Consider the following 12,473-nt stretch of genomic DNA (forward strand, 5'->3'; position numbering starts at 1 on the left):
AGGGGTGGGCAAAATGTGGCCCGCAGGCGGGATGCGGCCCACCAGGCCAGTCTGTCTGGCCCACGGGGCCCCTAAAAATGTCGGAAATGAATATTTAGCTGCTCCTGGCTGCCTGTCATGCGGCCCTCGATGGCTTGCCAAAACTCAGTAAGTGGCCCTCCGCCCGAAATAATTGCCTGCCCCTGTCCTAGACTGTCCCAAGCCAGCTAGACCTCGTGATCACCAGAGCACCGCTTCACTGCCCCAGCTGCCGCAGCCGCAAGTGATTCCTAATCTTGGCTCTATCTGTTTCTTTTTTTTTTCCTCCCTACCCCCTGCCAACATCTCTCTTTACAGGAAGTCTGCAGTGAGCTGTGGTGTCTGAGCAAAAGCAACCGCTGCATTACCAACAGCATACCTGCAGCCGAGGGGACCATTTGCCAAACCAATACCATTGAAAAGGGGGTAAGGAAGCCGAGGGCACCAGAGTGAGTTGGCAGTGAATGGTCCTCCCAATGACGAGCATGTTGACTGTTTGCTTGCATGAGTGCGGGGCTGATTCAAGATCATGGTTCGCCCACCCCTGGCTCTGGCATCCGGTGCTCAGGAGTAGTCCTTGGAGAGGAAGGCTGGAAGCTGGAACTTTCCAAAGAGCCTCCATGCCCAGATCTCACTGTGTTTCAGTTCATCTCTGACTTCTTCAGTGATCCCAGCATGAAGTCCTGGAGAACTCACCACAAAGTCTATTCAGGGCAGAATCAGCCATAGCACAGGCCCGAAGTGGGGTGCAAGGCAGAAGGAGGGGTGTTGTGATGGTGGCACGAGCGCTAGGCTGAAACTTGGTTCAGTTCCAACCTCTGAAAGTCATTTTCCCTTTCTGTGCCTCAGTTTCCCCATCTGTAAAACTGGGACAATTATTTGCTGAAGCACTTTGAGATCTGCTCATGAACAGTGCTCTGTAAGCGCTAGGTATTAGTAGTAGGCCTCATTTTTCATGTGCAGCTGAATGTGGCCTTTTTTCCAAGACTATTCATTTTGAAAGTGAATTTTTATTTAATGCTGCTCACACCCCTTCTGTGTTTGCTCAGAATTTCCTGTGCCAACATTCAAGTAAGGAGATTTTTTTTTAAGCTTGAATATTTGCTGAAAGCAAATGTCAGCCTGTGAAATGGGCTGTCACCATCCGTTCCAGACATGGTCAGCTGCATGCCATCTAGTGAAGGGCAGGAACAGACACCACAGGACTACCTGGCCCAGCAGGGATTTCCTGGTTTAAATGTTAAGGGCCTGATTCCCAGTTTGCCAGCTTCTTGTGCAGCCATTTACACCAGTGCATATCAAGCGTGAAGCACAGCTACTTCCAAGTGCTAATGACCTGCTCTGCCTTGGCTAGCTGCAAGTGGTGTCTAGGGTAACAGAGAATGAGGTCTGGAGCATTCCTACTGTAACAGAGGTGTGTTTTTCCTGGGGGGGGGGGAAGCCATTGCAAAAGGAGTCAAGAATGAACTTCAAACTCTTAAACAGCTTATGAGTCTCACATGCAGGAAAAGAGGCAGAGTCTGAAAACGCATCATTCTGTCTTTTCCCTATTGGCCATCTTTCCATCTAACAAGCAGCCCACTTTCAAAGAGAAGCAATATGTCTGGTTATTGCAGCACTTGGGCTCCTGGGGTCCAGTCCCACCTCTGACACTGGTTCCCTGTGTAACCCTAAGCATGTGACTTCACCTCTCTATACTGCAGGTTCCCCTCCCTTATTGTGGAGACTATGGGCACTTGTACACATCACGTTTTTTGCCCTTTCCAACACTGCAACAGCATAACTGTTTGCACAAACAGGTTTTCCGGATGAGATGAGGCTCAACCCATTAGTGGTTATGAAGCAATTTGAGAGCCTCATGTGAGATGCTACTGGCCAGTATTAATTATTTGAATCCCCATTAGTCAGAGCTCCCGGTTAGCAAGACCTTGGCTATTTCCCCCCATTGGTTTTCCTGTTGGGCGAGCCCCCAGACTGGAACAGTTTGTAGAGCTGCTGCTTCAGGTCAATGCTGGCAGTTCCCCCATTGGCTGGTAGGGGAGAAAAGGATCTAGTGATTAGAGCAAAGAAGAGAGGCGCTGCTATACTATAGGGGGCACATAAAGACTTCTCTCCTGTGATCTACCAGCCATCCAGGCTAAGGCATCTATAAGATATCTAGGCAACCCAAGTCTGACTGTTGTGGTGCCTCCAGGGTGGGGCTCTCCTTATTTAAATGAAAACAGTGATTTTGTCTTTGGGGATCTTTCTGAGCACTCCCCAGGGGTGTTTCTTACCCATCTTGTGATGAGCAGATCAGGCCTGAATTCTCAGGGCTCTGCACCTGGTGCCACTGCTGCAACAGAGCAGCAGCATTTCACACACACGGCACATAAACTTATACTGACCCAATGTACCAGGCTGATGGCAAGAGTGAGGGTGGTCATTCAGCCAGTCAGATGGACCCCCCAGGGAAGCAATCACATTTCTTTAGCCATCCATGGAAATCCATGACCAGATGTGGATTGACATTCAGATTTCTCAAAAGCAACTGTGACTCCAAACACACCTCCCCTTCCATCCAGTGAAATCAGGGTCTGGGTATGGTGCAGCTTAAGCCCATCTCTGAGACCCAAAATGTTTTCCAAATGAATCGGCTATTGCCCCTGTTACTCAGAGGAGCACCAAAGGGATTGGGTGCTCTTGGGATGCCCATTTGAACAGTCTCAACCTGCAGAACTGGGCTAGGAGCCCCAAAGACTCAGCTTTCTAATGAAAGCAGGTTGTTAATGCTTGAAGGGCGTTCTTGGCTCACCCCATCCCAGGATCAATGTCTGATGGCTCCTTTGCCCTGTCTGCCTCAAGTCTTCTTTCCTTCCCTTGCTGCTCCCCGGCAGAACATATGGATAATAATGGTATGAAGCCCCCATAGCAGTGGTCATTGGGAACAGATAAATGGTCACGGTCTCCCCTCCACTTGGGAGATGCTTGGAAACTGTATATCTAAGGGTCATGCCTGGTCAATAGGCAGCAGTACAAAACCAGTCTAGCCCCAGTCCTTAAGGAGTCACCTAAACTATCATTCTTTCTCCTGTCTCTTCCACCTTTTGTTCATCGAGGAGTGGCTATGGGATCCCCCCCTGCTTTTCCAACGGGTCCCCAAGATCCCAGAGTCAGACCTACCCCTGAGTGACTTGGAAACCCCACATCCTTGGGTGGCCTCCATGTGTGATCAGCCCCTGCACCTCCTCAAGCAGGATGAGACCCAGCACTTCACCTGACTCTCTTCATGTCCACGAATGGTCCTAACCCCCTCGCACTGCTACAGCCTGACTCAGCTACCCTGGCCCAGGGGTGGGGACCTCTCTGGGAGGAGGTTGCATGTTCTTGGTCTTTAAGGCTCTTTGTTTCCCCAGTGGTGCTACAAGAGGGAGTGCGTGCCCTTTGGCACACGGCCGGAGGGAGTGGACGGCGCCTGGGGGACCTGGTCATCCTGGGGGGAGTGCAGCAGGACATGTGGGGGAGGAGTGTCATCCTCCCTCCGCCAGTGTGACAGCCCAAGGTAGGTGAACTGTTCATGCTGCTGAGCTGTCTTCTTGCCTTGTAGACACCCTGTCTCATTCCTCACCCCGTCATGACTGGCTGGGTTACTGGTCCAAGTGGCAGGGAATGAAGCAGCAATGTCCCCAAGCAGCAAAGGGCAGCACTGTATTTGCCAGCCTGATCTGGAGAGCCAGGCTCCAGTCCTCTGTCTGGAGAGATGAGTTTCCTGGAAGTCAGCTCCTGAACACATCTCATCCCTGCAGATCACCAGGAGCTAGAATCAGTCTGTGCTCGGCAGAGATCTTGGCTTCTAAGGAGATCATCACAGGCAGAGCGCCTGGTCTGAATTGCAGGACACAAGTGGGTGTGCTGAGGGTAGAGTGAAAGCACAGTCACTGCTGCACTCGTGCTATATTGTAGACATGCCCAGCTCCAAGTTGCCTCGCTCAAGGTGGGCTTGCGAAACTCATTGCAAAACCCACCTAAGTAAAAAAAACCCACCTAAGTACAGTCTTTGTGTTGCCCTGGCTCCGTGGCTGGCACTCCCTGAGCTGCCTAGTTTAAACCTAGTCTCCCCTGTGCTGCAGCACTACTGCAGCCGCAATGTAGATGTACCATCAGGTTCATGGGACAATGCATTGGCTCCGATTACATATGTGAAGTACGCTAGGTTTCCCATAAGATTGCACTTCTGAGATAAGCCCTACAACAGGAGTTTCTCTCCTACCTGGGACAGTGCTGCAGCAAAGGCTGCAAGCTATGGAAAAAACAAGAGCGCTGCCACATGGCAGGTCGGTGGAAGGGGTGCAAGTTGCATCTTATGGTAGTAAGTGTTCACAGCATGGCCCACCGCACTGAGCCGCCCTCTTTTTCCCTATTTAAAGGCCAACCATTGGAGGGAAATATTGCCTAGGCGAACGGAAGCGCTACCGGTCGTGCAACACCGACGTAAGTGGACTCAGGGCTCTGAGGGGGACTGTGGGCAGTGGGGCATGGCCTTGCAGTGCGCTAGGGCTGTTGCCCAGGCCTAGGCAGGTGCGGGCACAAGGCAGCGTGTCACAAAGCAGGCAGGTGACAATTCCTCTTGCAAGAGAATTGTGCGCAGGGTTGGGATTCGCAGAAAGGTATCGACGGGCTGGAGGCAGAACGGAGAGCAGTCACGAAGCAATCGGAGAGACTGCGTTCAGAGGGGCTTAAGGAGCTCTGTGCTCCTGCACTGGGTAGTTAAAGGAGGGTGGCGTGTGGGCACTGCTTACCCGTGCCAGAAAGGAGAGGGACTATGAAGCACAGCCCAGAAAGGTGTTAGCAAGGGAAGGAGAGAAGGAAGTAATGCTTAGACTAAAGCTAAGTTGAACACAGCTCTGGGAGGTGTCCTGTGGGTTCTGGGGTCTTTGCCATTAATCTCCCTGGCTGTTGCACCCCGCAGGACTGCCCTCCTGGCTCCCAGGACTTCCGCGAGCTGCAGTGCTCCGAGTTCGATAATGTTCCCTTCCGAGGAAAATACTACACGTGGAAGACGTACCGGGGAGGTGAGTGGCACAGGGCACGGGGCTCTTTCCTGCATACAGCTGCATCTTGCCCTCAGAAGAATCAGGGAGCCATTTCCCCCTTCTCTCCCCCCACTTTCTGCAACAATTTGCAATTCGCCCAAGGGGTGAAACGTCTCTGTTCCTACCAGTGCTCCTTGGTTTCCCGCACACGACTTCACTATTGTTTCCCTGCATTAGTCCACATCGCACAAGCCAACCCTACCCGTGCAGCGATCAGTGCAGCCCCATTCCTTTGGCATCTTATTTTTTAAATGCTACCTCCGTGGATGCTTCGAGTGACTCTTGCACAACACCGATTGAAACGCTGCCCATCGCAGACCAGCTGCCAGAAATGTGACGCCACCCTTATCCGTGGAAGTGTGCCCTTTAATTCCTCGCTGGGCAGGAAAACATATCTACCCAGCAGGATCTGAGCTGTTCAGATTATTTCTCGGGGTCCGATTGTTTCTTTAAACGTTGAGGCCTATAAACACAACACCTAGAGACATTGCATTGGGAATTACTAGAGCAGTGCAAACTTCTAGTCCATTCAGTCCCATATCCTGTGCTTGGCAATAGCCAATACCTGGTGGGGTAGGAAAGGAGGTGAGACGCTCCATAATGCACCTAGCCACATGGTGCTGCACACCTTTTTGCATAGTTCAGGTCCTATATGCAGCCACCTGGGAAGGGACCTAAGATGCCTGAGTAGCGGCGGTGCCCCTCTCTTCCCTTAGAGCCATTCGAATGTGTCCTGCAGACACATGGCTAGAAGAAAGTGGTGGGAGGAGGGCTGTGTGGCAGCAATCTTTTAATAATGAGAAAGAACAGTGTGTCTCCTTCATGTAGTTAATGAACTTGACGGGGGGAAATCCTTTGCAGCTGTGTAAATAAGCTTTCCACCCAGCAGGGACCCAGCATCAGGAACAGATGTGCTGAGGCTGCAAGGGATAGATCAATAAAAATGTAATAAAATTGCAAAGCAGTAAGTCAGGCAGACAAAGACGCCGATGGATGCTGGGTTGGGGGATGGAACTGAATTATGGATTTGCCTTTGCTTGGGCTTCTCAGAGACTCCCAACTCAGGGACAGGCTTGGGCTCATGGTGTGAACACAGGACTGAGTATAATGAACAATTAGCCCCGTGCACCTGGGCCCTTGCCGGCTCACACAGCCCTGACACATCTGTGACCTCCAGCCAAGCCCTTGCCTCTCTCTGTGACTCACTTTCCCCATTTCTACAGCTCGTCTTCCTCCCGGGTGGTTAGGAAGCTTCCTGAGTTAATATCCGGAAGGCATTTGGGACTTTTAAGGTCCAGGTTTGCTGTGGTCAATGGTGAATAATAATCATCATGTTCAGCTCTTGTAGCGGGTTCATCCATGGACCTGAAAGCCCTGTACAGAGGTCAGTGTCATTATCCCCGTGAACAGCTGGGGAAACTGTGACACTACGAAGGGAAATGAATTGCCTGTGATCACACAAGCAGAAGTAAAGGACTAGATTTGAAGTCTCCTGAGTCTTAGTCTAGTATCTGGGCTGCTGGCTAATTGTTCCTGTGCCGTATCCTAGACCTCAGGAACGCCTTGGGGATATTGTACAACCTGCAGTCATGCTTTCCAGTTAGCAGAGGCGGAGAATGTATTGGATGGTGATGGCTGTCAGACCTACTCCTCACCAACTAGGTGTAAGAGAGGAAAAGATGCGAAGCACAGGGTGGCAAGGGCAGACAGGGACCCAGAGGACACCCCCAGCACTCAGTGGTGATGCTGGCACTAGCAGGATGCTTAGTTATTTTTCCACTTGGGAGTATCTTTGGCCGAAGTGCGGCGTGCCCTTCCTAGCAGCAGCACCTGGGCATGCAAACCCTGGGTACCAGTGTAGCGCAGCGGGAGTGTGGCACGACGTCATCAAGACAGTCTACGCTGTGCCCAACTTCACCTCTGACGCAAGCCCATTCACGACAAGAGAAGAGACAGGGAGAAGTTCCCCAAACGGGAGGCCAGGAGGCTCTCGAGGTGCCCGCACTGTCCTGCCTTTTTCTCCCGTTGTTCCCCTGTTGTTTTGCTCACCCCCACATTTTAGCAGCACCCCAAAGCCTTTGCTCCAGGTCCCCTCACCCTGCACAGGTGTCACCAGCTCTCGGAGCATCAGAGGGTCCCGGAGCGGGGTGGATTTGCTTTCCCTTCCTCTCGCCCGGCTGCTTGAGCTGCTCCACCCCATCTCTGTCTTCCTGCGAGGAAGGTGGGTCAAGTCCCCTTCTCTCCCACGGGCATACAGTAAGCCTGTGAGCAGAGATCAGTAGGATGTTGGCCATCTAACCCTGCCTTGCTGGCAGGCCTGGAGCACCCACAGGACACGTTCTGCTCCATGCCAGATCTCTCCTGAGCACCCTCTGCCCCTTCAGGGATGCTGTCTTGGAGCTGTTCCTCTGGCGGTTGCCTCATGCCCTCGGGGAGTCCAGTCCTCAAAGCCTCTTCCTCCTCCCTCTTGAGCAAGGCTCCTGTCGGAGAGCTAGTGCCAGCTCTCGGCTCCGTGCCCGCTCCCATGTGACTGCCATGCTCGCCTTTGCACCTCAATGCTGCCACTCTGCCCACACAAGTGCCACGCCGAGGGGCTGGCATGGGGTCCAAATGGGTCAGGACTCCCCCTAAGGCCAGCCCGAGCAGCGCAGTCACTGCTGTTGTGACTGCCTGGGCTAAAGGAGGAGCCGTCCCCTGCATGGGGAACTGGCAGCTTGACAAGCGCGTGATTTGCACTGGGAAGGGGCGGCGATTCTGCCGAAGACTCGGGAGAGCAGGAGCGGGCTGCTGAAAGCTGGCGCCAGCCGCCAGGTCGCTGGCAAGCGGAGCTCGGGTTTTGCATGGGGCCGGCACGGCGTGTTTTCCTGGCGGTGATTTATAACGGTCCCGGAGCCCAGACCCCAGGAGCGTAGGATGCACGGGCCCAGCGAGAAGCGCTGAGCTCAGCCGTTCAGACTTTAACAGTCAGCAGATACCTCGTGGAGCGCGGCTTTAATTGTTTGTTTATTTAATTGTATTCGCTTAGTTATTCAATTTGCTCTCGGCCCCGGCCCGAGCCAAAGGAGAGTGGAACAGCGCTCGGGTCAGGAGGGGGGTGGCGAGGACAGGGGCCTGCTGCAAACAGGAGGGCTTGCTCATCCTAAACAGCAATGCGCTTCAATTCCTGATGGCACGGGATGAGTAGGAGGCACAAACACACATCCTCCGTGCAAAGCATTGTGGGCAAATGCCGATATCCAGCCTGGTTCTTGTTCTTATTGATTTTGGATATGGCGGAGCAAAGCAAAGGAGCCCAGGGTTTTGAGCCTGATTCATGTTTTCTGGACAAGCCTTTCTTTTGTTTGGAGCTGGCATGCCATTTACCGGCGATCCTCGTCTTTTGGGGCACTGCCGCCTTTTTATTTCCCCTCTGCTCGTAAGAGGATGCAGAGTTGGAAAGATTTCCTGGAGAATCAGCTGTCCTAGGAAGGACCATGTCAAAACGGCCTTTTCCTGTACAGCAGGCCCATCCCTGCATGTAGTCACAGCCGCGTCTGTCCATATTACTAACACGAGTAAGCCTTCCACCCTTCTACACCTGCAGGGCCCATGCAGGTAGGAAAGGGGCAGCGGGCTTTCTCCTGGCTCTTACATCACCACATTAAAAGAGCTTGGGATGGGTTTCATTTCTGCCTGTGCAACCACATCGATGCCAAAAGATTGCACCATAGGAGAGGACAGTGGGGTTACAAAGCATCTGCCCCAACCAGGGCTATTAGGTACTACCATATACAGTTCATCCTCATCTCCTTCTTGATCCCTTTGAGCCCAATTCAGCTGTGATCGATACTAGTTTCTAGTAACTAGTTTCAGTGCACCTGATGGAAGCAGGATTTTGCTCATGAAAGCTTGCACACCTCTGATTCAGTTGGCCCGCGGGTGTCAAACTCATCCACCCACCGAGAGGGACGCGGGGCTGGTCTGCAGACCAGATTGGAGCAGCCCCATGCACCAGAGCCAGCACGCAGGGCCCGTCTGGCCCGAGCAGCTCGTGCTCCCCTTAGCTCTGCATGCCACATGCAAGCTGGGCCACGCGTGCAGATCCCGCACGGGGCACGCATCGCATGAGGTGTGTGGGGAAGAAAACCCCATTTCCCACTGGAAACTGCTGAGCAGAAATGACCAGTTGCAGAGTCTGGGCTGCCCTCCCCAGTCCTGTGTGGGGAAACCCAGCTCCAAAGGATGCTGGTGAGAGTCAGTCTGCAGCCCTGCCTGGGCATCTCCAGTCTAGCTGGAGAGGGTAAAGCACAGAATTAATACTGTTAATTTGGAAAGTCATCTGAGGATCACAAAAGCCTCTTACAAACATGGATTAGGACCCGTAGCACCATGATGAGGCCCGTAAGGCATCCGTCACTGAAGAGCTGCCAGCCAGGTGGAATGAGACAATGCCAGGGGCCGGACCGCAGACCACCCCCAGCCAGTGTGAACGCCAAGATGAGGTATATGTGTTCGTCGTACTTCTTTATTTGTTTCAGCCGTGCACCCTGGAGGCAGGAGCTCGCTGCCTTTCATCGTTTCGGTTCGTTTGCCATGTCAGTGCTTTGCTGTGGCGTTGGTGCACATCTGTCCCAGAAGGGTGATCACCCAGATTTGGGTTCCTGGCTCTGCCATGGGGCAGCTCCAGGAAGGAAGGAGGGAAGCTGCACGTGGAAATCAATGAAACAGAACCAGGCAAATCTTGCCCTGGCTGCCTCAAGGATCACACTGTCATCTAAATGCTGACCTTAATCGTGCTGTTTAAGCTGTGGCTGAGCAGGTGCAGGTGATGCCATGCTCACCTCGGTGGGATTGCAGAAGGTATAAGCCAGGGCAGAGTTTGACTGGGTCATATAACCCTTGTTGGAGCACCAGGACACCCGGGTAAACACTCCTGGGGGACTTTGAGCCTCCATCCTGTCCGTCCCCTGGACGGTGGTAACTACAGCAGGCCAGCACCACTGGGGCCACGTCGAGCTATTACTTCAGAGCAAACTTGCAGCAAAGTGCCACCTCCTTTAACTGCAGCATCGAGCTGTTTCCCCATCCAGACATGACCAGGCCTTGACCCTGCTGAGCTGACGAGATCCTAGCAAAATGTAGCCTGGCTGCGTCCAACAAGGGAGCCCCGGGGAGACAAGTGCATTGTGCAACTTGCTGGGCGTCTTCATTTCCGTTTTCTTTCTGATGAACCAAACACACAAAACACTCAGAAAAGTGACACTGTTGGACCCTTTGCCCGGGTGCAGCAGCCACTCCCCCAGACACGGTCCATGGATGAGATCAGAGCCATGTCTCCAGGGCTGGTGTCTTTTGCCAGCCCTGAGTCATTCCCCGGTGCATAGCAAGCCCTTCCACACTGTCTCTGTGTAAAGGGCATGCAACGCCACTGTCGGTGCATCCCAAGCTTGCAGGTGCCATCACTGCAAATGCTACAAATAGAGGCTTTCAAGGAAGGCATTGGTCTTCCATGGGCCTGAGGACAGTGGAGGAGCAAAGGGATGGGCCATCCTGAACAAAGCAGGGCAAACAGGATGCCCACGGCCAGAGCCAAGAACAAGGAGTCTCTAGCAAGCAACTTGTCTCGTGCCTCGGGACAGAGCTGAGTAGCTTTGTGTCGAGGCCTGTTTATTTATTTCTCTTGGCCCCGGAGCAGGGATATCAGCCTGTGCTGCCACTGGTCTGTGGGAGTGCAGCCGGCTTGCCATGCTCCTCCTCGGATACACGCGGCTTGGAAGGCTTCACGAGGCAGCGCCCATCCAGGCCTGGCCAACACGCATGCAATCAGTGCGAAGACTCCCGCTGGCTTCAGTGGGCTTTGGACTGGGCCCTGAAGGAGCAATGCTGAGAAGGGGGCAGGAGGATATTTCTTCCCCCCCCCGCAACCCTCCTCCCCCATTTTGTTTCCCTCGGAAAGCAATATTTTGGTTGTTTCAAAGGAAAGAGGAACTCTCCCAGCCAAACAGCCAGCTAAGGGATGGGTCCTGTAAACCACCTTCTGCTTAGAGATTTCCCAGACTGGGCCATGCCGGGCTGTGCCTGGGAGGAGGCTGGGAGAGACCCCGAGATGTGCTCGCTTTCAGCAGAGCGGTAGACATGAAAGGCAGGTGCCTTCCCCACGCACCCAGGTGACAGCCCGGGGATGGAGCTGTGATGCGAGGGGTATGATGGAGGCAGCGTGGTCCCAGAGTGAAATGTTGGTTTAATTCTGCATTTGCTGTGCGTACCCGGAGGAAAAACCGTTCCCTGACCCTAATGAGGCAGAGACACGAAGGGGAAACGGAGACTAGCAGAGACTTGTCTGGAGCATGCGAGGAACAGAGATAGAGAGAGCGCCTCGGCTGTCGGATCCCAGTCCTGCTGCCTGTCCGCTCCCCCAGGATCCCGCAACGCGGCACGGGAGGCTTGGCGTTTGCATGTCACCAGAGGCCACAGCCGGTGCCAGCGGCGAGAGCGAGGGGACAGAATCTGCTTTCGATTCTTCTGTCCCATTTCACCCTTGGGAGCAAATCTCCCCTTCTCTGCCACCCAGAGTCCAAGCTGCCGTGCCCCTCTCGTCTCGCCCATTGAGCAAGGTGATTATTCGCCTCGCCAGCTGTGGCTCAGCAGAGCAGAAAAAACAATTTGGTTCTGCAGTTAGCAGCAAGCTAGGCAGGCCGGGAAGCATCAGGATCTTTTGTTGCTGGAAGTGGCGGTCCCGACTCACCTGCCCAGTGAGCTTGCCTGTCTGCTAGCTGGGCTCCCTTTATGCACAGCCCCAGAGCCAAGACTTAGGCAGGATGCTGGTGTGCCATAGGAAGACAGGAGCCAGGCTGAGCTGGCCACAGCTGCAAGTCTCTCTCTTTCTGTCTCTCTTGATTGCATTTAGAGAGAAGGTCAAGTTTGAAAGGTTTTAAGCAAAATCCCCCACACACACCAAAAAAAAAAAAAAAAATCTTCTTGGGCTGTAAGACACCAAAGGCAATGAGGAAAACACAGAGAGCATCTCCATTGCAGGACAAGATCCTTGCAAACTGTAGCCTGGCTGCATCCAGTGTGAGAAATGCATGGCAGCGTTTCCTTTGCTCCCCATTTCTCACACTGTGCCCCACGTTTGCAGGCGCTGTAACAAAGCTGGGGCATGTAAGGCAAAGGAAAGAATTCAGCCTTCACGCCGCCAGGCCCAGGTCCCTTTTTCTTTCTTTTTTTTCTCTCCCTCTTGTTATTTTTTTTCATTCCAGTTTTCCCTGCTGGCTCCTCTTTCCAGCCTGTGACGATTGCACTCTGGGTTGGTTGCTGCTGCAGGAGTCTGGGCTGCTGCACGGTGAGCGGGGGTCTAAGCTAGCAACAACCGGAGGAGTATTATAGGAAAGAGAGGGTTTAGAA

The 12,473-nt window shown here is 53.4% G+C and overlaps 1 protein-coding gene across 3 annotated transcripts in view; it reads left to right on the plus strand.

The window, feature by feature from the left end:
- Positions 1-12,473, plus strand: part of ADAMTS10 (ADAM metallopeptidase with thrombospondin type 1 motif 10) — a 79,973-nt gene that overhangs the window by 47,504 nt on the left and 19,996 nt on the right. For all 3 annotated transcript variants that reach the window (XM_019513350.1, XM_019513353.1, XM_019513351.1), the window contains exons 11-14: positions 337-444; positions 3,414-3,559; positions 4,425-4,488; positions 4,967-5,069. In XM_019513350.1, the coding sequence (XP_019368895.1) occupies positions 337-444; positions 3,414-3,559; positions 4,425-4,488; positions 4,967-5,069 (421 nt within the window). The remainder of the gene's footprint in view (positions 1-336; positions 445-3,413; positions 3,560-4,424; positions 4,489-4,966; positions 5,070-12,473) is intronic.

The sequence above is a fragment of the Gavialis gangeticus genome, unplaced genomic scaffold, assembly GCF_001723915.1.
Source record: "Gavialis gangeticus isolate Ggan-Ray unplaced genomic scaffold, GavGan_comp1, whole genome shotgun sequence".
NCBI classification, from domain to species: Eukaryota; Metazoa; Chordata; order Crocodylia; family Gavialidae; genus Gavialis; species Gavialis gangeticus.